This window comes from Drosophila suzukii, chromosome 2L, assembly GCF_043229965.1.
Source record: "Drosophila suzukii chromosome 2L, CBGP_Dsuzu_IsoJpt1.0, whole genome shotgun sequence".
In the NCBI taxonomy this organism is placed as follows: Eukaryota; Metazoa; Arthropoda; class Insecta; order Diptera; family Drosophilidae; genus Drosophila; species Drosophila suzukii.
In genome coordinates, this window is record NC_092080.1 from 11,966,612 (window position 1) to 11,989,380 (window position 22,769).

A 22,769-nucleotide genomic window follows, 5' to 3' on the forward strand; every position below is an offset into this window, starting at 1 on the left:
CAGTCAGTGGATTGCGGCCAATTTAAGCGAACGGTTACGCGTTACCTTCGAATTTTCACATTTATTTTCCCAGGTTACGTGTCAAGGAGCAGAAGTTACCTTTCGAACGACTTGGCTAATTAAAGGCCAAAGCTCAAGTGTCAAAGTATCTGAATAGAATTATAAAATTAAAGTGAGAGAGCCAAAAATGCCTGCCACTGTTGGCCAAGTTGTGCCACAAAACGAGCAACAAATCACATTTTGAAACTGGCCATTTGCCAGCCAAGGGAAACCCACAAAAGCGATATCTACAGGAATAACAACAACAATAACGACCATGTCGAGTGGCAGGTAGGATTCTAGCCATATTCATTCATATCATAGATACATTTGGCATATACCAGACAGCCGTTTCGACCATATCAGATAGTTGTTATGACTGATATTTGTCGTGTAATCAATAAATTGATTTTTGATTGCAACGTGTGTGGGTTTTCTTCCTAGTTCTGGTTCTCCTCTTTCTTGTTTTGCTGTTGTCTTCTGTCTGGGAAATGCTTTCTTTTTTTGTTTCTCTTCTGGCGGCGTCACACTGACTGGCTTTACCACACTTATTTTGTCTTGGCCAATACAGTGCGTATACTTGATATGCTTGGACTGAGGTTTCTTAGTTTCAGGAACCAATGAAGGCACTTAAAAACTAATTAAATTAAATGTTAAATTACAGTTTACTTGCATTAAAAAATTAGAAAATGTATTGTAATGGTTTCAGGTTATAGATTTGAGTTTGCTGTCTAGGTTGCTTAGGAATATCTTAGGATTTTTAATTTATAAAAATATTTATAACTGATTTTCACAAACAAGTTTATTTAACTATTCTTAATTAAGTTTTGATGGTTCCGGGAATTTAACCAGTATTCTTTTATTATAATTATTTCATCATATCATGACTGTAACAAAAGTTATATGCATAGGGGTTTCCCCCTTTCAACATAACAAACTTGTTCCACTTTTTCTCTTATTTTAGCTTGTTAGCCACGCGTTTTGCTAACTCAAATCCCACACATGCAAAGACAACAAAAAAAAAGACAGCAAATTGAGGCGACGTACTGTGTTATTTATTTATTTATTAACTTTCGCAAGCGTTTGCACTAGTCGGGACTAAAAATAGACTTAGATGGGTGAAAGACTAGGGAGGTCGTAGTGCTTCCAAAGTTGACACCCCCTATTATTACCTCCCAATCATAGCCAAAAATCAGAAGTCTGGGATCCCACCAGCAGCTAGTCATGTAATTAGGATAATCGAGTTGCTTAAAATATGCACGAAAAGTACACATAATTACAATCAAAAGGAAATTGGCCAGAGAAAGTGGGAAAATGGATGGCTTGCTGTGGGAGCTTCAATTTCAATGGCGTAAGAGGATATTCCCGAATGACTCATGGCATCCGAAAGCTGGGCATAGCCACACAGAACAAACAGTCGCAGTCTCCTCTTACCACTTTCCCTCTTTCTTTTTACACGGGAAAAAATATTCAAGTATTTTGTAATCAAATATAAATATTAGTCAAAAAAGTGTTTTCAATAAAAGTGTTTTTTTTTAAGTTCTGCGCAGAATTTTTAGATCTACAAACTAAAATATAAATTTATGAAATGTGTCACAACATACTTATGAAAGATTATTAACTGGTTTTACAATCTCAAGAGAAATTAGTGAAATGTCTAAATTGTAATGCTCATTCTTTGTATAATTCATCGCAATCGCATCTGTGCAAAAATATTTAAGTGTTATTTCATCAAATATAAATATTTTACGGAAAAATACTAGTGTGTTTAACATAAAATGTGATGAAAAAAATGCCTAGATGAACAAATTATTCAATATACAATTTTTAAAGATTAACAAATACTATTTAAATCTCTGGAGAATTTCATGACATGAATATTTTTTTGATATGTAGATCATCGCATCGTCCTCTTGGCGCCAAAAAATTACCAGGCAAAAAATTTGCATGTCCTACCTGTCCGTGTATTCGTACATGTGGTTGTGGTTACAGTTGAGGTCGTGAGGACCCTTCATTCTCTGTGATTGTATGGGTGTCTAACCACAAAAGTCATTTCCTGATGAAGGTGACAGAGTCATCACGTCGATTTGGTTATGCAGGCAACTGCACTTTGGCCTTAAAATCACTATATAAAATTTAATGGAACTTTTTTATTTTTTCCTCAAGAGCTGTCTACATTTTGTTTTTATAGCACTAATAAAAGATACACGAGTACTGTAAACTTTGATCTAGTAATAATTCTTTGTTCCCGGAAAAGATTTTAGTGTTAATTTCAAAGTAAGCGGGCAATAAAGTCAGTTATAAGTGTTTGAGTAAACTTCAGAATAAAAAGCTCATTAAGAGACGCCCATGTAAAATTACCAAAAAAAAAACCACTAACATTTATTTAAACTGCGATACCGAAGCTACAATAAGGGCAAGAAAATTACGCAGCCTAATTTCCACAATTTTATATTCATTAGGGAAGTTTCTCCAAGCCATTTCAATTTAATTTTCCCCTATTTCGTCCTTTATATTATCCTTGCAGCCTGCTGGACGTCCTTTGCAGTGGGAGTGGCGCCCGTTTGGCCCTGGGAACCTCGGTAATCTCGTATCTGATTGTCTACAATGAAGCATCCGCCCCGAGCCTGCTGTTCGCCGTCCTTTTGGCCACCATCTATGGCACTCTGGCGGGTGAGAATCGGATGGTATATATAATCCATAAATATTCCAAACTATGATACATTATTACAGCACGTTGCAAAACAAGTCTACGCAGCCTGCAAATGCCGTATGTGAGGGCCACGAATAAGTTTGACTTTGGCTGTTTGTTTTTGGCCACCTGGTTAGATGCTCTGGCCGCCATGTGTGCCTGTGCTGCCCTGGCCAGGACCCTCAGTGCCTGTTTGGATGCCATGACCGGGGGTCTGGCCAGGATCCTCATATTGGGTGAGTGGAAACTGGGTCCTAAGCCAATAAAAGTAAGCTAAAATGCTCTACAATTAAAATTTATTTAAAATTAATTAAGTAAATTTTCGCAAATAATACAATTTAAATATAACGCTATGCTAACTATAACATAGAATAGATAGATAACCATTTGTAAACAAGGTACAAAATAAATAAAGGTTAAATAACAAATCTAATTTTTCTGTTAGGTCTACAAAGCGATTGATATAAAAAGAGAATTAAGATGGTAGATGCATTATAATCTTAAGTATTTTAAGTAATTTATTTGTCTTCTTTTATAATAAAACAATTTGTTACTTAGGATATCACTAAATATTTATTAATTTACTTATTTAAGATGATAGTAAAATTTACAAAACTAATACTAACAAAAATATATTTTTAGTAAATGTATAAATATAATGCAAAGCAATTGTACTATTTCAGTAATGGACCAGGTCTTTGTAGTTGCTAAAATTATAACTGACAAAATAAAAGTAAAAAAAACTTCATTAACAAAAGCTAAAAATAGTTAAATAGTGGCCTAAAACAAAAAACTAAAAAAAATACTTGCATGCTTTTAAAGCCAATCCTATTTATATTACTTAAAATATGATTTTATGCCAGGTTTTAATTTAATACTTTTTAATACTTTTTTTAATCTATACATACGTATACTCAATATTTTGGCGCGAACTGTGTTGGCTGAGTGGAAAATAAAACGTTGCCTACTTTCAGGCCGCAATGCACCCGCAAATGAGCCTTGGCCGGATGTTCTGGGCGTCTCCGTTGTCTTCCTCGTCACTGGGATGTTCATGCTGGGCCTGGAGGTGGGTACTCCTCGTCCAAGTCCAAATCTAGACACCCACTCTCATTGCATTAACGTATTCACAGCACTCGAGAGCCTTCAGCCTCATCCTGACACTCGGAATGTTCGGCTTGAATGCCATCCTAAGCGCCGTCGGCTGGTGGAGGGGCGACATGTTGGCCTGGTCTGCGGAGAACTACTTCCAGCCCGATGGCATTAGCAGTGTAAGTGGTCGTAGCCGTAGTATCCCAATCCCCCATCTACCATCTGGAACTTCGTTATTGGGTCAGTGCACTGTGCCAGTCTGAGTTTTTGTTTTTTGTTTAGCGGGTTTCCCTTTTTTTGTTTGCCGACTCCCATCGATTTTCGCTGTCGTGACTGGGAACAATTGCGTGACTGCGGCTGAAGGCACAGGATACGGGCTTTTGATTATGACACGTTCTGCCGCGTTTCGTTTTTGTTTTTTTGAGCCCTTTTCTCCGGCATTCCTCGGTGGAAAGCCACCAGTCAGACAGCAAAAACTCGGAAGAAACGTGGGTTCTCATGAAACCGCATCTTGTAATACTCTTAAAATCCCATTTAAAATCTTTTCTAAAAAAATCATTTTTATATCTTAAACAGTTTATTTATAGATCTTTAAATTTGTTACATTATAAGACAAAATGTATGCAGTACTAGAAACTGTACATTTTTAAGATAACTTTTTTTTAGATACTTTTGAATTTCTGTCGTAATCCTTTAAAGTTGTTCCCTTAAAATGATACTTTAATATTTTTTTTTTAGTAACACAATTTAATTTAAGTAACGTATGGTAAAAAGGTCTTTAAAGTCAATTGAAGATATAATTTTCATATAAGTAATCACCTTTAAACACGAATTATAAAACCTTGTCTTAGGGAATATAACAGTTTTGTATGGGGTGAACAACATTGTAGACTAAGGGAACGTCTGTTATTAGCTTAGCTACCATTTGAGGTATTATCCGGCTAATAACTGGTTCTAACCACCACCTGCAGGTCTTCCTGGCCACAGCCCTGCTCACGTACTCCTTCCCCAGCGATTGGCCCCAACAACATCGAAGTGGTCGATTCACGGCGACCTTAATCACCGGATTGGTCAGCACTTCGCTGCTGCTGACAGCCATTTGTCTCTCCACAGTGGTGCACTACAAGTAAGTTTGATAATGAGATAATCACTGACATGAAACAAATTTATTTACTCGTATACAGTTCTGTGAAATACATTTTATGTTGAGATTTTATAATAAGTTTTCAACATTAGTTGTGTTGGCTTTCAGAAACCCTTGTTTATATAATAAGGATTTCTGAAAGGCAGAATTTATGCAATTAATTCTTTATTATTTTAATAATAATATTATTATAACTAATTATATTTTTATTATAATTGATCAATTTATTTTATTGCAGAACCCATGAAGACTATGTGGCTGTGCCTTTGTTCAACATCCTAGATGAAAGTGGCTTCCATAAGTTGGTGCCCGCCTCGGCTTGCATGTTGCTCCTAACAAGTTCGGCGGCATTTCTGGAACTTTTTCCGGAACTTTATGGCATTGTGGTGCGTTTGGCCACCTCGGAGTGGAGGATACTGTCCAAACAGATCAGTTACGAGAGCTCGGAGAGTGGAAATCCCGTGCTGGCCGTTTTCATTGCCGGCAGCATGTGCGCCATGTTGGCCTTTGCCTGTCCATTGCAGCATCTTAGTTATACACTAGCAGCTGGCCACATGGGTGGGGTATTCCTGCGGGCCTTCTACCTCCTGTATGTCCCCTACAGACCCAAATTCATGGCGCCCAGCAGCGAGTCTTCTCTGTCGTATAGTCGTCTGTCCACAGCACCGATTGCCAAGAGTAGCAGTTACAGCAGTGCAACAACTTCCAGTTCGAGTCGCTTGAAGAGGAGTCTTTGGAAGATTGGTCTGCACAAGCACGGTGGCCTCAAGAAACCTAAGACAAAGCCCAGAAATAAGCAGGAGCTGGAGAAGGAGTGGCTACTCCTGGGCGAACCTACTTCGCCTTGTCCTCAACGGGAGGGCAGAGATGTGGAGTCCACCATTCTGTCCGATGGGGAGCCTCCGGTAAGTGTAGCAGGGGGATTTATTAAAAATTTATTATGATAAGGGAAAAGTATTTTGAAAGATTTCACTAATAAATAATTTAATCACACCATTTAACTGAGTGAAGTATCAAATTTTGTGAAGTCTTTACAACTGTTACAAGCACAAGTCTAATAGTTCAACTAATCTATTGACTAACCATTGAACTTTATAATATCAAATACGGAAATCATTTCGGTTATTAAATATTTAAAAGAGTAAATCCAGTTTCTTTAGAATTTGGCAATAAAGTTTTTTATCTTCTTTTGCATTACTTAGAAGCATTTAAAAATTATATTTTAGTTTAGTTAAACACCCTCTAAGAATTAGTGTAATTAGTCTATTCCATGTTTTAGGAAGTGTTTAACATATTTTTTGCATTACTTACAGGCTGTTAAAAATATACCTAATTATATTTAAAAATGAATAATATATTTATTTGAATATAATAATTATTCATAAAATTTTTAAATGATTCTCTTTCTTAGCCATCTGACTTTGAGTACCCAGATAAGTTCGACAAGAGCGATTCGGACACCTCAACGGACATTGATGCCATTGTGGATGAGTATCGTGAGAAGATCAAGGTGAGAACCAGTCACAAATAGCTTTATTATATTTACTTCTAGAATCATTTTTATTCCAAAAATTTCAGGTAACCACAGCAGGTCCTTTGGAGCGCAGTGTGCGAGTGCCTACAGTGAGCTCCTGGCGCGTGACCATGTTCGCCCTTGTGGTGATTGGATTGGGTATAGCCCTGTGCATTGCCGGTCTGATGATGCACTGGGCACCGGCAGCTTTGACAGGTGGAATTGGAGTCCTGATTGTCACTATAATGATGGGATTTATACCCAAATATACGGGCAGTGTGATCAACGTGAGTCCCGTGATCTGTGGAATGTCGCTGCTGATGGGTGTGATCCTTTTCAGTGGATGTGCCATACATTCCTGGCCGGGATTGCTAATTTGGTTAATGGCCGGACTGATAATGGTGGTCAGATGCGATAAATACTGTTGCAATTGCTTCGAGCACACGACCATACTGAATGCCCAGTTGATACCAAGTGTCTCTGGAAAAAGCAGTGCGGGATCAGCATCGGGATCGGTGGCGAACTTGGCTGGTCCATCTACCAGCATCCGGATACCCAGACCGCCCAAGGGAGTGGGCGTGGTCGGGCTGCCACAGCGCGTCAATGGCCACAGATGACAGTCGGAGTCCTCGGAGGAGGAGGGCGAGGACCTGTTCCACGAGGACTTCAATGTGCGTGACTTCGACGAGGAGGACGACGAGGATTGCTGGACTGATTAGCTTGCCGCCTTTGAAATCTATTTAGGAAACCATTTACTTGCTATGCAGATCTCCAGGATGATCTAGCTTCGAGCCACATATGCCTGAAATTTTCTAGCTAGCTAAATTGTTTGTCGAAATTTACCCATGTATTTATGTAACTATAGCTAGGCGACTCTCTCTACAAATAGGTTCCAAATAAAATTCAATTTTTCAAAATGAAAGTAAACGGAATTTTTATTCAAGAGAACGGTTTACTGAAGTATAAATTTATCTACAGATAACAGAAAAGCTTTCTAGGCGTATAAATTCTCATTCTCCATGAGATAATCTACTAGTTCCCTGATGGGCGACATGATAATCTCCTCATAACCTGGTTGAATGTCCATTACCCTTAGTAACATTTCACTCCGATCGACATTGAGATAATAGTCAAACTTCTCTGGCTCTTCGGATCGCAATCTATTCGAAATACTAGGCGACATTTTGGTCTGAGGCTCGGTGAGAGCCCAAATAAGTAGTGCTGCTAATCGAGTTCTTTGACATTCTTTTAGAAAGATCTCTCGGGTTATCAGACTTTTTTCCAATTCCATGCGATCAAGATGGGATTCCAGGCATTTATAATAGTGCTCAAGGCACTCATCATATATCTCCTTTCTGACTTCAACAGAGGCAACAATGTAAAGTAGGAACAAAACATCTAAGGTAGGAGAACAGTACTTGGCGATCTGAAAGTCTACAATGCAACAGGCATCGGGTAAAACTGAAGAATTCTTCTCAAAATGATATAAGATATTACGATCCCAGGCATCACGATGACATAGTACATTCCTAATAGTCTGTGAGGGTTCAACCAATTTTTCAGCTTTGGTTAGTAAGTTGTAAAGCTTATCTTTAATAAATTGTTGAGCTTTACTTGTTTGATATTGCGGATGACGGGCTGCTAAAAATACAATGGCCTACAGAATTAAAAAAGGAAATTATTATATTATAACAAACTTTACTTTTTAGCCATTCTCTTTACCAACCTTAAGTCCAGTTATGTACCAAGAATTATTCGCATCCAAATGCAATTCAATAAGCACATCTTTGTATTTTTTGTAAATATTTAAATTTTCCTTTTCTTCCCAAGCAATACTTGCAGCATGTAATTCAGATAAGTGTTCCAGAACCAGTTTATAATGATCTAACATATAGCTTTCTTTAGCATTGAGGTGTCTATAGTTCTGAGTGAGATCTTCTAGAACTAAAATGTCATTCCGACTGTAGTAGCATTTTGGAAAGAGCTTCTTTGTGGCTGAACAAATTGTATATTAAATTAAAAAAATCAAAAAAATTTAACTTTTCTTACCATATTTTTGAATGTTGGGTAATATATGAGTGTAGACGGCTGATTCCTTATGAAAAACTCCCTTGCGTTCGCATTCTTCTCTTTGTGGCTCATTTTTGCGGGGCAAACTTTTGATAAAATATTTTAGGAAATGCTTTTTCTTTTCCTCTATGTCTTCTACCTCCAAGTGCAATTTATAGTACTCGCCCATGTATCCCATAAGATCATTGGAACCTGCATCCAGCTGAGAATTTAGTACTATGAGATGGGTCTTGTCGATTTCTGGAAGCGTTCTCTGGGCTATAAGCACATACTCCTCTGGACTTAGTAGATCCATTGTTGAAGAATTAAATGAATGATGTTATCCGCTTCGTTTCCAGAACCCAAATAAAACAGCTCGAGAAGCTACCCAAGAACATGTCTTTTATAAGATTTTGTCAGTTGAGATATCAAAATAATCTTAAGAGATAAAGAATTAGATAGGTATCTACTTTTATTCATATCTTCCAAGATATCATAGTGCCTTTATTAATCTACAAATTCTTTTATATTAGACCAATTAATAAGAATATTATCTATACAACAAATCCATATAAAAGTGAAGATACCCCAAAAAAGTAACTAACAATCCCCATCAAGCTTAAGCGATAAGATAGTCCCCTGAGAGAAGAATCGGTAAACAGAGAGCACACCCCAAACTGATAGGATCCCGAGTGTTACCAGGGGGACAGAAAAAGATAGTGAGGTGCTACAATGTCGTTTAATCAGTTTTGTTTATGATATGTCAGGGCCAGCAAATCCCCCACACATTCGTACATATAATCAGCAAACTCGGGATGAACTTTCATCAAACGGAGAACATCTTTTGTGCGGTCCACATTGCAAAATCGATGAAAATCCTTGGGGCGTTCATCCTTTAGGTTTTTCAAGTAATTATCAGGTAAACGGAGAATAGTTGCCGCCAAGCAATTGTATATCGCTCCAAATAAAGCAAAGTCTTTCAGAGATTGCTCGAATTCTTGTTTACTAAGTTGTTCCTGGTTGGGATCAATACCCATTTCTCGCATCTCCTCAGCCAATGCGTTGTAATATGTTTGAGTCAGACTCTCAATTATCTTTTTTCGCCTTGAAGGTTCCAAATTTAAATAACTGACCAGGTGAAAGTCTATGGCTGGTGGGGAATAGCGACATAGTTGAAAGTCCACCAGAACAGATCTTTTCTCCTGGGGCTGCCACCGGTGATAAAAGACATTCGCACCCCACGCGTCTCGGTGGGCAAAGACGTTCCTATGAATTGGTGATGGATTAACCATATAGTAAACCCTGTCCAGATATCTTGGCAACTGGGATGCTATAAACTCTTGGGCTTCGGCATCATTTAAGACATCCGGATGGGTGGCAGCCACTGCCAGGACAGCCTGAATAAATGCAATGCATAAGACATGAAAGATTATTCTCTAAAAAGTTTTTACTTACTCTTAAGCCCGTAGTATACCAATCAACATCAGGATGAACAGAGACTTCATAAAGCACCTCTCTAAACTCCACTCCTATGGATTTCCCCTCCTGTTTCTCGTAGGCAATACTACTGGCGTGCAAAGTGGCCAAAGATTTTAAAATGGGTCCCAACTGATTCTCACTTAGAAAGCGAGTTCCTGAAGGTAGGGCCACATAGCCCATGTCCTCCACATTTTGCATTACAAACAGATCTTTGCGGGTGAAATAGCACTTGGCACACCAAACATGGGGAGCTGTTATAACTCAAATATAATGATATTAAACAGCACACTAAAAATTCAAACTTACAAAATTTTTTTAGATCGTTCAGCAATTCGTACAGCTTACTCTCCTTCTTAATAAGGCCCATTTTCTCCATATAAAATTCCATATTAGCATTTTGGAAGATCACCGACTTGACAAACAGTCGAGAAGTTTGTACGTCTTTCTGATTCTCCAACTGATATCGGAGGTACAAGTGAAAGTATTCACCAAGAAATCCCACATGTTCTGTGGCTGGAACTACATCAAAATTTACTAAGTGCCCATGCTTGTTCTTATCGGTTAATAAATTTGCTAGTATCTCTTTACACTCTTCTGTACTAAACAAATCCGTCCGATTCTTTCGCGCTAGAACTGGGTTATATTGATCGTTGCTCATTTTTTATTAATCCAGTATCACTATCACGACTCTACGGCTGTTGATTTTAAACTGTTTTCATTTTCAGTTGGTATTGAATATTATACCAAAGAGTATGAATCTTCATAGAGAGCGCGGGAGCATACCTGTTTTGTCTAAAAGCTTGTTCTACTTTAAGATTTCGTTTATTGGCGTTCTTTTACAAACGGATTTCGCCAAAAACATTTTATTACATTTTTTATAGTTCTGAAACTTGATTTACGTATACTATTCGGTAAATAAGGTAAATAATTTTGTAGTTAGAAATTTTAAAGTTTGTAGAAAGAACGACAAATTTTAAAAAGTTCCTGTAGTTATCCGATTGACTTAATTTTTATTGTATTTACTCCTCTGAAACCTCTCCTTTGAAAATACATTTTTTAAAGACACTAAATTTAAAATTTCTTATGCATTCTATGTATTTATACTCTTTGATTATTATTATTAGAGGATATATTCTATAATATTGGGGTATAAATAACTTGACATGAAGAAGAAAAAGTTCTTTATTTTTAATTCGCTGTTAAAATGCTGTAAAAAAATACTTGTAAAATTAAGTACAAGGGAACATAAATATTTCCTATTAATTATACAACATTTTCTTTTAATACAAGGTTTTCCCTAATATTTGAACGTACTTATTGTTGCATTATTATTCGTACCTACGGAAAATAAAAGAGCATTTAAGGTTCGTTTGGAGGAATCTATTGTTTGTTTTGTTTGATTTACAATCACTTCTTATCGTCCTATAGAAGTCTTCCTTATCGACAGTCCGACGAACCAAGATTTCCTCACATGTTTGCCCTAGACAAGGCCATTTCCATGACATCCACACAACACTCCTCCATGTAGGTCCTAAACTCTTCATTCGTTTTCATATAAGAGAGGATCACCTTGCTGCGATCCACATACTTGAAATCATTTGTAACAAATTCAGTGGGAACTTTTACGACCGTAGCTGCCACAGCTCTGTAGACCACTCCAAATAAACGGAATTCTTCGTATGATTCAATCAGTTCTGTTTTGGAAATAGCTAGTTCCTTGAGATCAAAGTCCGAAAGATTCTGCACTAAATATTTGTGGTACAAATCAATGCACTTTCTTTCCATTTGCTTTCGCTTCCTTAAACTCAAGTTCATGTAAAGACAAAAATTTAGGTCTAGTGCTGGGGGAGTGTAGCGACAGGTCTGAAAATCAATTAGCAAAGCGGGACCAGTCTTTTCCGGAGGAAAGAAAATATTACCTGCCCAAAGGTCGCGATGGCAAAGGACATTCCTGTACTTTTTCGATGGAGCAGCCTGCTCATATATTCCCTCCATTATTGTCATAAGTTTGTTGTCTATAAATGATAGTTCCCTATTTTTCTGATATTGCGGTAGACTTCGAACAGCAGCCAGGACAGCCGAGAGCCCTGTGGTGAACCAGGCTATTTCCGGGGCTACAGTGATCTCTATCAAATGATCTCCATAGGCCTGACCTATGTTGATTTTATTTTGATGTTCATAGACCAAACCAGCTGCATGAAATGCTGCCATTGATTTTATCAATTGTTCCATGAAAACCTCATTAAATTTTGCAGAACCAGCTGATTTGAAACCTTTCAGTTTAATGTCCTCCAGAACTATTAAATCGTTTCGAGTGTAGAAACAATCAGCGCTCCATTTTATTTTGCCTATAGACGTATTTATATTGTTACTCAGTTTTATTTCCTGTTTTTATAAAATTTTCTTACTTACTACATTTTTGCATTTGTTTGATAAGATTCTCGTAAAGCCAGGACTCCTTTTGAAAAATTTCCTCTTTAGCCAGTTCCGCACTTTGCTGGGGCATAGCTTTCACAAAAAATTGAATTTCCCTTACGACTTCATCATCCTCCTAAAAGTAGGCCACAAAATAAACAATTTCGGGTTGCTATGCTGTGAAAAATTTGCATTATATTCTTCTAGTTGTAACTGACAGCGGCTAACTTTTGATTTCACCAATTAATCACTTCCAAACTAATTGATTAAATGCTGACAAATAAATACTATGCACTTTATACTGTAGCATTCAAGCAATCAATAATAAATTGATAAGAAATCTAAAAGTGTTTGTATACATAAGATTCTCTTTTCCTATTTATTGATCAACAAAAAAAATATTGACTAAACTATTTTTTATTGCATTTTTTATTTTATTTAAACCAGAAGATATAACACTAAAAGCACTTAAAAGAGTCATGTTAGTTATTGTAAAATTTTAATTAAATTACTTTTTTCACAAATAAAAGCAAATTATTTATCCTTTGATTAAAGGGCTAACAAAAAATGTTTCCTAAAGTGCCCAAAATATCCCATTAGGAACCCTAATCTTGCACTATCATTTATTATGGTCACACGCTTCCATTTTATAACATTGTATCTTTGATCAAGAGATAAACCATTAAGATAATACCATTTTAGTAAAGTCCATAGAATACTTACATAGCAATACCTTAGAGTCAGTGAATAGTAATCCCCCAGGTAACCGATGGCACTGAGATCTCTAACCAAATGATAGTCCAATAGTTTTGCTTTTCCGGCACTATTTTGCGCATTTTGCAGTATTTTCTCGCACTCACTACGGCAAAGCATTATGTTGCGTATACGTCAGGTGGGCGTATTACGTATACGTTCGATCTTACTCTCACTCTCTATTTTCTAGATTTCTAGATTGGGCTGAGCAACTTTTCCGACACTTTCCACTCAGCCAACTATAGCTACAGTTGGCCGTGCACAACTGAGCAAAAATAGAACTTAGTTCGGTTTTTATTTTCCGTGAATCTTTTTCACACTATTACATCTTTTGAATGAACAGCTGCAAGCAAATAACTGCAGTAGTATAACTAATATTATTGTTCAGATATGTATAGTGATAAGATTTAGCTTTCGGCTTTGTTCTTGATACAGACTCTGGCATTGTGGAGATAGGCAATGAGGAAATAATTACAAAAAACATAATGTTATAATTTTTAAATTAGTTTTTATATTTTTGCGATTAAAAAATGTAGTTTCCTTAAACAAAATGTTTTAAAGGTTATAAATGATTAATAATAAATTTATTAGGTTAGTGCTCAAAAAGATTACAACAAAGCAATTTAAATTACTGTCTCAATGCAATCTCTTTGGCAAAATCAAGCGCTTCAAGCGACGTTTCTCATTCATATATGTGGTATAAGGACGAATGGTAATGTAGTAAAAGATCTCCACAAAACTGAGTAGACTGGCGCCAACAAATAAGCCAGTGGTTCCACCAATGGACACTAAAAAAAGAAGCACTTAAATCTTATGACATTATCTTTATTATTATTATTATCTTACCAACCAAATCCAACTTGCCACGGACCAAATTCCTTTTGTACCGCTCCGTGGGTAATTCTATGAGGCCTACTTCAATTCTAGAGACAGGATTCTGACTGCCAGCCATATTTTCTTTGCTATCGAAGACCGTGGTGATATCCACCTCAGTGCAGGAGGGCAGACAATCGCAGACCAGACCCTTTCGACCACGACGTTTGGACCATTTAGCGATGATCACCGAAAGGTCCTCGTAATTTCGATTAAGGCACTCAAGGCCATCCATGTTGCACAACTGCCATTCGGGGGAATTTGGGGACAGGTGACTGGAGCAGTTGCATAACTCCATCTGCCGATCCTTGCGACACTGGACAGTACATGCACTATAGCTATAGAACTTGTGCACATCAAGGATGTTCTCATCTGCGAAACGACAGTTTCTCTGTTGGACACTGGTCTGTCGAATCTCTTCATCGTTCTCAATGTCACGCTTCGAGATGTATCTTCTAAAATATTACAGTTAATATTATTTAAAAATCCATATAAACATATAACTTACTTACACAAAGGAAATATAGGGTCCTACCACAAGAAAATCCGTTTTAGGTGTGACTAATGTGGGTACCTCCTCAGTGCCAAGTATAAACACCTGTTAAAAGTGAAAGTGCTTCTGTTTATCAAAGCAATACTACATTAAAACTAAGCTTAATAGAGCTTTTAAATACATACAGCGCACTTTTAGGTTGAAATATTACTAACTTTACATAAAATTAATTTTTAAGAAATGCTCAAACTTCCATTGCATGATTTTTTTTTAATTTTGGGTTTTTCATATTATTAAATCAATGGATAAGAAACCTATTAAACTCACCGTAGCTTCTATATGCAATTCCATTACCAGGGAGCCCGGTCCTCTGTCACGATTTGAATACATATTTAACTTGGGCTCTTTGAGTTTCCTAATTTAATTAACAAGAATATAAGGCTTTTTACAAATAGAAATTAGTTTTTTCCAGACCCACCCAGATTGAAGAGAATTAATGGCATAGCAAATTCCCAGCTCAGTTTCCATGCGATGAAAGTACTTGCAGCACTCAAATGGTTTACCATTCCACTCGCAATTACTTATTGAGTCCACACAACTGGTTCTAACTAATTCAGCGTAATATGAAAAATTTGAGTAAAAACATGAGGCAGTGACCTCTTCGCCACTGCATTCATGAACTGTGTGATAAGATTCGCCCCGGAAGAAGGCAATCTCGCTAAGGACCTCCTCCAAAGTGAAGTCGTGATCAGCGCCCCATAGTCTAAAATTGTTGTCAAGCCCCGTTTAATATGGATTGTATCATTATCAGACTTGATCTTACTGTTCAGCCACCTCCTGTATTCGATCCATGTTTTTGGATTCGCAGACTATAATGGCCGGGAAGTTGGTATTCCAATCGCGAAACGAACTCTCCACCACAAAACTGATTGCATTGTTCTCAAAGGCACCTAAATAGTATCTTTAAGCTCAAATATCATAGCATTATCTGTGGTTACTCACTCAACGAGGCTTTAATCAACAACCAGGAGGCATACCAAGAGGCAAACAGACAAATAACCCAAAAGATACGCTCTATCCAATTGGCATCCTTGTCCACTATAAACCGGGCTCCATGCAAAGTGGAGTTCTTGAGATACTCCTCTATAATTCGGCTGAATCTCATGACGATTGTGGTCACTTTGAGGTCCAGTCTGTGACTAATTTATTTCGCTACGGTAACCATATGTATAAGCTTCATTAGTAACCAAATTTGGTTATCCATCATCTCGCTTGATTCCTTCAGCTGTGAATTTTCCCAGACTTCTAACACGCAAGTGGTCGGGAATTAAATCAAGATTGCATGCATTAAACGTTGTTTACCATACACAAATAAAGGCTCAAATCACATTGTATGATTAGCTCATCAGCATCACCTGTATAAGTTATATCTCCCATAAAACACAGCAAAAAGATTTCAACTGGGAAGTGCGAGAGCCTTATAAGGAGTTATTTGTATAGTTAAAACACCTTAATAGCACTAGATATACTAGCACGTAAAACACATAAGCTGAAAGCTGATCGAGGGGGGTATATTTGGAAACACGTAATACATATTTATTTATATTATGCTCAACAGACTTATGTAAAAACCTTTAAGAAAATCATCGTTTATTATTATACTTATACACTTTTTTAAGTGTAAAGGCCTAAGCTGCTATGGGTATATAATTTGTTCAGTAAAAATAAATATTTTAAGAAACACATTTTAAGTATACCTTATCATATGGTTATCACAGCCTAAAATAAAAAATTTCAGAAATGTATTTTTGCTTTCATCAGGCAAATACCTGATTTGCCACACCTCCAAGAGCTGACCCCTAATTTCTTGATCCACAGTCTAGGCCAAAAACAAATAACCTAATCTGGATTTCAGCTCACGCTTTTTAAGAGGCTTTTCCCCCCTGGGTTGCGCACTTTTCTATATCTGCTTACTTTATCTCGAGATAATTTACAGAGGTCTGGAGATAGGATCGCACTTTCGGTATATTAAAGGTTAACGCCACCCTAGGAACTCCAAACAGTTGATTTCGAAATGGCAACCGCTATAGAACTGAGTCCCAGTGAGATTCGCGGTCTGTGCCAGCGTTACTTGCATCAGGATATTCCTAATTCGGAAACGGGATTCGATATTATCAGTTATCAACTAAGACCGACCTCGGATGCTCCAGTTGGATATTTGGGTAGTCACTTTTACCTTCAGGTCACTTTGCAGCTGCACAATCCCAAGGAAACCAAGCAGCTGACATTCTTTTCAAAGTCGGCACCTGAAAATAATGCTTCGCGGATGGAATATCTGGAGAATTTCGGAGTGTTCCAAAAAGAAATCGCTGTGTACCAGAACGTACTTCCAGATCTTCACAAAGCCTGTGCCGAAGTGGCGCCAAAGTGCTATTATGCAGATAAGAATTTGCTGGTCTTCGAGAACCTCGCAGATCAGGGTTATCGAATGGGTGCAGGGCGCGATGGTTTGCTATCTTACGAACAGCTCCATTGTTGCCTAAAGACCTTGGCCGCCCTGCATGCTGGTTCTATTATTCAGGAACAAAAAACGGGCAAAAAACTACCCGAATCGCAACCAAAATCGGTGGTGGAGAATGCCTATCCCAGTGATTTGCCACCAGAAAATTTGCGCATGGTGAACTTCCTAAATGCTTGCGAAGTGCTTAAGGAGTTTATCAAACTGATACCCAAATATCAGACAAAGTTGGACTATATTTTGGAGAATTTCACCAAGAAGATGTCTTATATTTTCGAGGCTGTCAAGACCTCAGAAGTGTATACGAATACCTTACTCCATGGCGATTTGTGGTCCAATAATATTATGTTCCAGTACGGCAAATATGGAGAAATTCCTCAGCAATGTCGCCTAGTGGACTTCCAATTGGCCAGATATGCCCCACCTGCCCTCGATGTGTTGACCGTGCTGACTATACCCACCTCGAAGGCATTCAGGGATGCCCATTTGAGCGAACTTCTAGCGGAATATTACCGCTTTATGACCGAGTTCTTGAAACGAGCCGATTTGGATATAGCTCGTTTTATACCAGAACAAAGTTTTTACAAATCCGTGGAAGAGTTCCGAAGCATTGGCCTAATTGAAAGCTGTTTGTTCTGTCACTTGGTTGTGCTCCCAGCTACTTCCACCCAGAAATTGACAGGTTCTTCGGATGGCTTCAGTGACTTCTTCGGTAGCAAGCGCATTGAGATTTGTCTGGAGGCCTTTAACACAGATGAGATGTACAGGAATCGATTGGTGGACATGATTCAAGACTTTGTGGATAATTTCGTATTAAAGGAGAAAAAGGAATAGTGTATATCAACCTTAAATATTATTAAAAAATTATTGTAATATTTTCTTATTCAACATAATAATTTTTAAAGAAAATATGTATACTTAACAAGTTCAATGTAGGTATGTGTTTAAAATTAAAGAGGCAAATTAACAATACCCTTTTAAAGGTATTCAATTGACAATGCTTTAAAATTTGAAACTTTAATAAATATTTTTATATATATAAAAGAAAGTGATTCATTACCATGTGCGTATCATCCAAATTTTAATTATAGGCCTACAAATATAGAAGCGAATCCCTCAACCCCAGCTTTGCTTAGCTTTTGCCGCATGCTTCGTTGAGTTTTGGTTTTCATTTTCGTTTAGCCTCTCTGTTTTCGGTTTTGAAAACTTTCAAGTTGTGTCCAAAACCTGCCCAACGATCTGCGGTTTCGGCCAGTCTCTGACAGTTGGTTAACGTAAACTTAAATTCAGTTGCCAATCGGCCGCGTTCAAATCAACAGCTTGGCGGCTCTTCGAAAATCGAAGCGGTTTTTACGATCCTAAATAACAAAACTGAAAACATTTATACAAAATGTGAGTTTGATTCATTGTGACATTAAATGTACGCATTTGTACAAATCGATCACAAAACTAAATATCGCGTAAAAATATGGATATTGTGGTGACTAATTTTATAAAAAAAAATGTGCCTTTATTTAATTTGATGATCACAATTTACATTTAGAAAATAATATAAAAAATGTAGTGCTTATTATAAATCAAGGCGACTATTTTATATTATTTGTATAATAATTATAGCTAAAGTTATAAAAATGCAAATAAAGTATTTTGCATAATTTTTAGTAAGATCTCTAGACAAAAAATTGCATAATCTTTAAGCATGAACAAGGCGATGATCCCACAACATAACTTAAAAATTCGATACGGATACCACCCACAAAGAGCCAAGAAAAACTGTGACAAAAACTATGCGAGCCACAACAAAATTTAAAAAAAAACCATAAATAACTTGACCTATCACAAGAGCAACTACAACCATAAAGTAAAGTCGGCAACACTGACTGACAAGCATAAAACCTTAAAAAAAGACCAATGACGGGTGTACTCAACACATAATTCAGTTTAATGGTCACGTTTTTTTAACAAATGCACAAAAATGTCCAAGAAAAAAGCGTCGCTAAACCCAGTCACAATAAACCTTAAATAATAATAACAATAATGCAGTAACCAAAAAAAATTGTTACGATTGTCATGTTGTGCAGTATTTTCAATTAACCCGAGTGAAGACCCAAAACAAATGCCAAATGCTTAGCCCACTTACACCATTTGGCTAATAAATATGATCCACAGTGACTGCATATCAATATTGACCACAAATGTTGAAAGGAGGCGTGGCAGTTGGGGCGGTATGTGTGTCGGGGGGCTGACAGTTGAATTTACCTTTTGGAAATACGTGATCCATAAAGCTGACACACTTTTTCGGTAGCGATTATTATGAAATTTTTAATTGGGCTTTATTGAATACTAATGTAGATCGCAATCAATTTTGAATTTACCTAAAACTTTTAGTTGTAAAAGATCAAGGAATTAAGTCAAAGTGCCGTTACTTAAGATTGAACAACAAATATAATATTTTCAAATCTTAAATGAAAAAGATTTTGGGAGCGTAAAAATGTTTGCTATTTATTGTAAAGCTTTTGAAAAAAATTCGTAAAAGTTTGTAAAAATTTCTAAAAATTACTTATAAAATTTTGTTTTTATGCTCTCGACATCTTTATAGCTATACAATAATAATAAAGACGACAGTATATGTACTTGTCTAAAAAAAAAATCCTGTGTGTAAGCTAAGTAATTTTGGGAGGCAACTATAAAATAACAGCTAGCAAACTATTTTAATGACTTTTTGCAAAACACTCTCAAAAACATTACAAAGAATAACATGTAATACAAGAGTTTTAATTAAAAACTTCATGGGGATATGAAATGTGCATAAAACAAGGGAAATACCATCCTCAACGACGACAACCTTGAAACGGCTTAAAGAGTTCACACTTTCGAAAATTAACGATCACTTGCCGGCTCAACTTGTAATGAGCGTTAAGTGGGAACAGGGTTTATATCATCTCTGTTGTTATTATTTCGGGCTCCAGTTGCGTACCAAGGTTCCTGTGACCTTTCACCCAATAACGGTAGCTATCCAACCCAATTCTCAGACCCAGTTTCTTGATCCCACTCAATCGAGGGAAATATGTACGAAGCAAAAATTGTAACAGATGCGTTGAGCATATTTCCTCATTGTATGCAAAATAGTATAAACAAATTTGTGGTCGTCGTAGCATAACAATAATACACAATACGTCAATCTTTGTCAATTAACCACATGACCCAAATTGGGAATGCTGGAATGGAATGGAATGAAGCGTCGTACATGCTATATCTTTGTATATATGGCTGTGAAAAGCGAAAACTGCAGCGACGCGGCGTTGACGCCAATTGGATTCCATTGACCTAATCAGACCCAACAACAACAAGTCTCGTAGTTGCAGATCGTAAGTAAGTAGTCAGTTAGTCGTCCCAACAACAATTGCCCGGTGGCTTGGTATACAAAATAAGCACGAAAACCTGAAAATGCCAACACATTTTTGACTGGGAAGGCTGCGGTCTTTTCGCATGCACAAAACGCCAGAATTGCATAAGATGGCCGGTAAAACGGCTTGGATAGCAACCGGAGGCGAAATGCAGCCAACAACCGATGGGACATCACTTGGGTGTGATCGAGGGGGTCTAAACTGGGGTATCCCCACAAGGGTGGGTCAATGAACTGATCGGAATGGTCGAATTCAGGGTGACTTTTTTTTTTTCCTATCGAATCTTATCAAAACTCAATGGAAATATTTTAAAAACTATTTCATAAACTACTTTTAGCATATATATTATATATAAAATATGGTTTGAATATGTAGTAAATTCGGCATTTAAGTTTCAGGAATAAAGTCTATGCTTCTTGGTATATATTGATACCGACATTAATACTTAAGAAAGGTCAGTTGTATTTATAATAGAACCCTTTCGGAATCTTCTTAAAATGGATCTAAGACAGGGAAAAAATATAGTAGACTACCAATACAGGAAAATCTTAAATACCTCTATTAAGGGTAGCAGACATATAAATGGTAATATTTTAGTTAGTATCCAGAGAAATTGAAGTTGCATCATAAAACCTTCCTCCCCTCTTCAACTGAATAAAAATCGCATTATCAAGCCCCGGCTTTGGCGATCTTTTCGCCTTATAAAATGCCATGAACCCTCGACTAACCATGAGTTGGCAGGTTGACCGAAGGGCGGCGGCAAGGCAGTCTTTTGGTCAACCAACCAGACACTGCGAAAGCGCAAGTGCCGCAAGTGGCAATATCAAGTCCAAAACTTACATCATCGGCCAGAAACAAGCGGCAAGCGGTCGTCACTGCCGGTTATCCAATTAAAAGCAAAGATCAGGGATCTTTTTGCAGCCAAAGTGGGCCGCATAAGCCAACTAACAGACGCATGACGCTGGAAAATGCATATATATTTGCAGCAGAGTTTTTCTCCTCGCAGCACGCGACATCTAGGAAATGGCAGTCACATGACAACCGAGTTTTACCACGGCAGACAAATCGAAACTCCCAGTGACCGCAGTCAGTGTTGCCAGAAAAATGTCTTAAAATATCAACAAAATTAAGGATCTTAATAACATATCACCGAAATAATCCTTTTGCTATTTAAGGATTATTTATTAAAAAATACAAATCAAAATGTTTTACAAAAAACTGGGGAACTAAAGCATAATTTTCGGTATTCTGAACTCTTTTAGGGTATATATATTTTTGGCTTACGAATATTATTCATATACATTTATATGAGTTTGACTGTGATACACATAAAACCAAATGGCCAGCACTGTCCCCTTGTGGAAGCCCAGTCAGCTGACTTGGCCAACAAGTTGTCCCGGGCTCCCGAGAGTGAAAAGCGGTCATTTAGGCGTGGACTGGATGCAGTGGATGGGGAATGGGGGATGCGTGTGTGTGCGTGACAGGCGGAAACTTGTAATATCATATGCACGCCACAATTATGTAATGATCATCACGATAATACCTTAAGCCGAGCAAGTGGTATCTGTCAGTCAGCCGAATTCAACGAGGCGTGATCTTCCTCTCCTCTGTCATTCAAGGTGCCTCCTGCCCGGTCGTTTCATTTGGTCAGCATTTTTTGTGACGATGGTGGGTCTATCCATAATGGTCGAGGCCAGGCCCCAGAGGAATTTGCAGCACATTGCCGTGGTGGAGAACGCCGCCTGGGAAAAGACCCTTCCACAACAGTTTCAAAATCCCTTCTACAACACACCAAGGGTGAGGGACGCCCTGGCCAGATCCAGTTGGTTTGGACCCGGCGAGGAGGTGGTAAGTACCATAATACTAATCGAAAGATTTGTAAAAATGCAGTACATGTATTTGTATTAACTCAAAAACTTTACATAAATGCAAAAAGTATTTAACCTGTTGTATAATCTCGTCAAAGATATCTAAAGTATTTGTATAATTTTCCTTCAGGTTTATGACCGTCAGGCTGAGAAAATTCCACGCATGGAAATCTACAATGTGCTGTCCCATGCTGGTTTAATACCACGTCGGCGTTTTCTTTAAATTAACAAATATTTTAATATCGTTTATCTACTGTAATATTATGAAAATAAAAGTCAAAGTCATTAGTTTAGGAATTAAAAAGGACTATGATTCTACGAAATAATTGTGGCGGAAATTGAGAATATTATGAATTTTATATTGTATTTCTTATATGGTTGAAAATGAAATTTAACTATAATATATTATTTATCTTAACACCCTTTTCACGACGAAT

At 37.3% G+C, this 22,769-nt stretch overlaps 7 protein-coding genes across 9 annotated transcripts; 3 read left to right on the plus strand and 4 right to left on the minus strand.

The window, feature by feature from the left end:
- Positions 1 to 7,404, plus strand: tadr (torn and diminished rhabdomeres). Its single transcript, XM_017090017.4, has 9 exons — positions 1 to 330; positions 2,567 to 2,712; positions 2,773 to 2,967; positions 3,706 to 3,797; positions 3,862 to 3,999; positions 4,792 to 4,946; positions 5,203 to 5,869; positions 6,376 to 6,474; positions 6,543 to 7,404. The coding sequence occupies exons 1-9, from the start codon at positions 317 to 319 to the stop codon at positions 7,092 to 7,094; spliced, it is 2,058 nt and encodes a 685-aa protein (XP_016945506.3). The 5' UTR covers positions 1 to 316; the 3' UTR covers positions 7,095 to 7,404.
- Positions 7,385 to 8,906, minus strand: LOC108021342 (uncharacterized). Of its 3 annotated transcripts, XM_070995923.1 has the most exons (5): positions 8,820 to 8,857; positions 8,687 to 8,749; positions 8,527 to 8,633; positions 8,204 to 8,472; positions 7,385 to 8,134 (listed from the first exon to the last, which is right to left on the minus strand). In XM_070995923.1, exons 1-5 carry the CDS (start codon positions 8,840 to 8,842, stop codon positions 7,472 to 7,474), a joined length of 1,125 nt encoding a protein of 374 aa, XP_070852024.1. In that variant the 5' UTR covers positions 8,843 to 8,857; the 3' UTR covers positions 7,385 to 7,471. The 3 variants fall into 3 exon arrangements, with proteins under 3 accessions (XP_070852024.1, XP_070852022.1, XP_016945509.3); XM_070995921.1 differs by having other exon boundaries at positions 8,527 to 8,749; positions 8,820 to 8,878; XM_017090020.4 differs by having other exon boundaries at positions 8,527 to 8,906.
- Positions 8,907 to 9,246: 340 nt separating this feature from the next.
- Positions 9,247 to 10,727, minus strand: LOC108021341 (uncharacterized). Its single transcript, XM_017090018.4, has 3 exons — positions 10,312 to 10,727; positions 9,982 to 10,256; positions 9,247 to 9,923 (listed from the first exon to the last, which is right to left on the minus strand). Exons 1-3 carry the CDS (start codon positions 10,661 to 10,663, stop codon positions 9,270 to 9,272), a joined length of 1,281 nt encoding a protein of 426 aa, XP_016945507.3. The 5' UTR covers positions 10,664 to 10,727; the 3' UTR covers positions 9,247 to 9,269.
- A 643-nt stretch (positions 10,728 to 11,370) lies between these two features.
- On the minus strand, positions 11,371 to 13,449 carry LOC108021343 (uncharacterized). The gene is made up of 3 exons (XM_017090022.4): positions 13,144 to 13,449; positions 12,418 to 12,556; positions 11,371 to 12,353 (listed from the first exon to the last, which is right to left on the minus strand). Exons 1-3 carry the CDS (start codon positions 13,291 to 13,293, stop codon positions 11,473 to 11,475), a joined length of 1,170 nt encoding a protein of 389 aa, XP_016945511.3. The 5' UTR covers positions 13,294 to 13,449; the 3' UTR covers positions 11,371 to 11,472.
- A 360-nt stretch (positions 13,450 to 13,809) lies between these two features.
- On the minus strand, positions 13,810 to 15,793 carry ppk13 (pickpocket 13). The gene is made up of 7 exons (XM_017078115.4): positions 15,542 to 15,793; positions 15,363 to 15,489; positions 15,018 to 15,302; positions 14,867 to 14,954; positions 14,559 to 14,644; positions 14,020 to 14,501; positions 13,810 to 13,961 (listed from the first exon to the last, which is right to left on the minus strand). Exons 1-7 carry the CDS (start codon positions 15,702 to 15,704, stop codon positions 13,810 to 13,812), a joined length of 1,383 nt encoding a protein of 460 aa, XP_016933604.3. The 5' UTR covers positions 15,705 to 15,793.
- Positions 15,794 to 16,586: 793 nt separating this feature from the next.
- LOC108008119 (uncharacterized) lies at positions 16,587 to 17,988 on the plus strand. Its single transcript, XM_017071912.4, has one exon. The coding sequence runs from the start codon at positions 16,614 to 16,616 to the stop codon at positions 17,889 to 17,891; it is 1,278 nt and encodes a 425-aa protein (XP_016927401.3). The 5' UTR covers positions 16,587 to 16,613; the 3' UTR covers positions 17,892 to 17,988.
- A 125-nt stretch (positions 17,989 to 18,113) lies between these two features.
- LOC108021030 (uncharacterized) lies at positions 18,114 to 22,636 on the plus strand. Its single transcript, XM_017089518.4, has 3 exons — positions 18,114 to 18,449; positions 22,084 to 22,312; positions 22,463 to 22,636. Coding segments are annotated over exons 1-3 (324 nt in total). The 5' UTR covers positions 18,114 to 18,447; the 3' UTR covers positions 22,556 to 22,636.
- The last annotated feature ends 133 nt before the right edge of the window (positions 22,637 to 22,769 follow it).

Bases quoted from the DNA above. Each gene is read 5' to 3' on its own strand.
- LOC108021341 (XM_017090018.4), bottom strand. From the start codon at position 10,663: ATGAGCAACGATCAATATAACCCAGTTCTAGCGCGAAAGAATCGGACG. The intron at 10,257-10,311 runs GTAAGTTTGAAT...GAGTTATAACAG, and splicing joins GAACGATCTAAAAAAATTTT to CTCCCCATGTTTGGTGTGCC. The intron at 9,924-9,981 runs GTAAGTAAAAAC...GCATTTATTCAG, and splicing joins GGTATACTACGGGCTTAAGA to GCTGTCCTGGCAGTGGCTGC.
- LOC108008119 (XM_017071912.4), top strand. From the start codon at position 16,614: ATGGCAACCGCTATAGAACTGAGTCCCAGTGAGATTCGCGGTCTGTGC.
- LOC108021030 (XM_017089518.4), top strand. The intron at 22,313-22,462 runs GTAAGTACCATA...ATTTTCCTTCAG, and splicing joins TTGGACCCGGCGAGGAGGTG to GTTTATGACCGTCAGGCTGA.
- tadr (XM_017090017.4), top strand. The intron at 5,870-6,375 runs GTAAGTGTAGCA...TCTCTTTCTTAG, and splicing joins TGTCCGATGGGGAGCCTCCG to CCATCTGACTTTGAGTACCC. The intron at 6,475-6,542 runs GTGAGAACCAGT...CAAAAATTTCAG, and splicing joins AGTATCGTGAGAAGATCAAG to GTAACCACAGCAGGTCCTTT.
- LOC108021343 (XM_017090022.4), bottom strand. From the start codon at position 13,293: ATGCTTTGCCGTAGTGAGTGCGAGAAAATACTGCAAAATGCGCAAAAT. The intron at 12,557-13,143 runs GTAAGTATTCTA...GCCTACTTTTAG, and splicing joins TGACTCTAAGGTATTGCTAT to GAGGATGATGAAGTCGTAAG. The intron at 12,354-12,417 runs GTAAGTAAGAAA...ATACGTCTATAG, and splicing joins CAAACAAATGCAAAAATGTA to GCAAAATAAAATGGAGCGCT.
- ppk13 (XM_017078115.4), bottom strand. From the start codon at position 15,704: ATGAGATTCAGCCGAATTATAGAGGAGTATCTCAAGAACTCCACTTTG. The intron at 15,303-15,362 runs GTAAGATCAAGT...CAACAATTTTAG, and splicing joins ATACAGGAGGTGGCTGAACA to ACTATGGGGCGCTGATCACG. The intron at 13,962-14,019 runs GTAAGATAATAA...TTCTTTTTTTAG, and splicing joins TGGCAAGTTGGATTTGGTTG to TGTCCATTGGTGGAACCACT.
- LOC108021342 (XM_017090020.4), bottom strand. From the start codon at position 8,842: ATGGATCTACTAAGTCCAGAGGAGTATGTGCTTATAGCCCAGAGAACG. The intron at 8,473-8,526 runs GTAAGAAAAGTT...CAATTTGTTCAG, and splicing joins ACCCAACATTCAAAAATATG to CCACAAAGAAGCTCTTTCCA. The intron at 8,135-8,203 runs GTTGGTAAAGAG...TTAATTCTGTAG, and splicing joins GGTACATAACTGGACTTAAG to GCCATTGTATTTTTAGCAGC.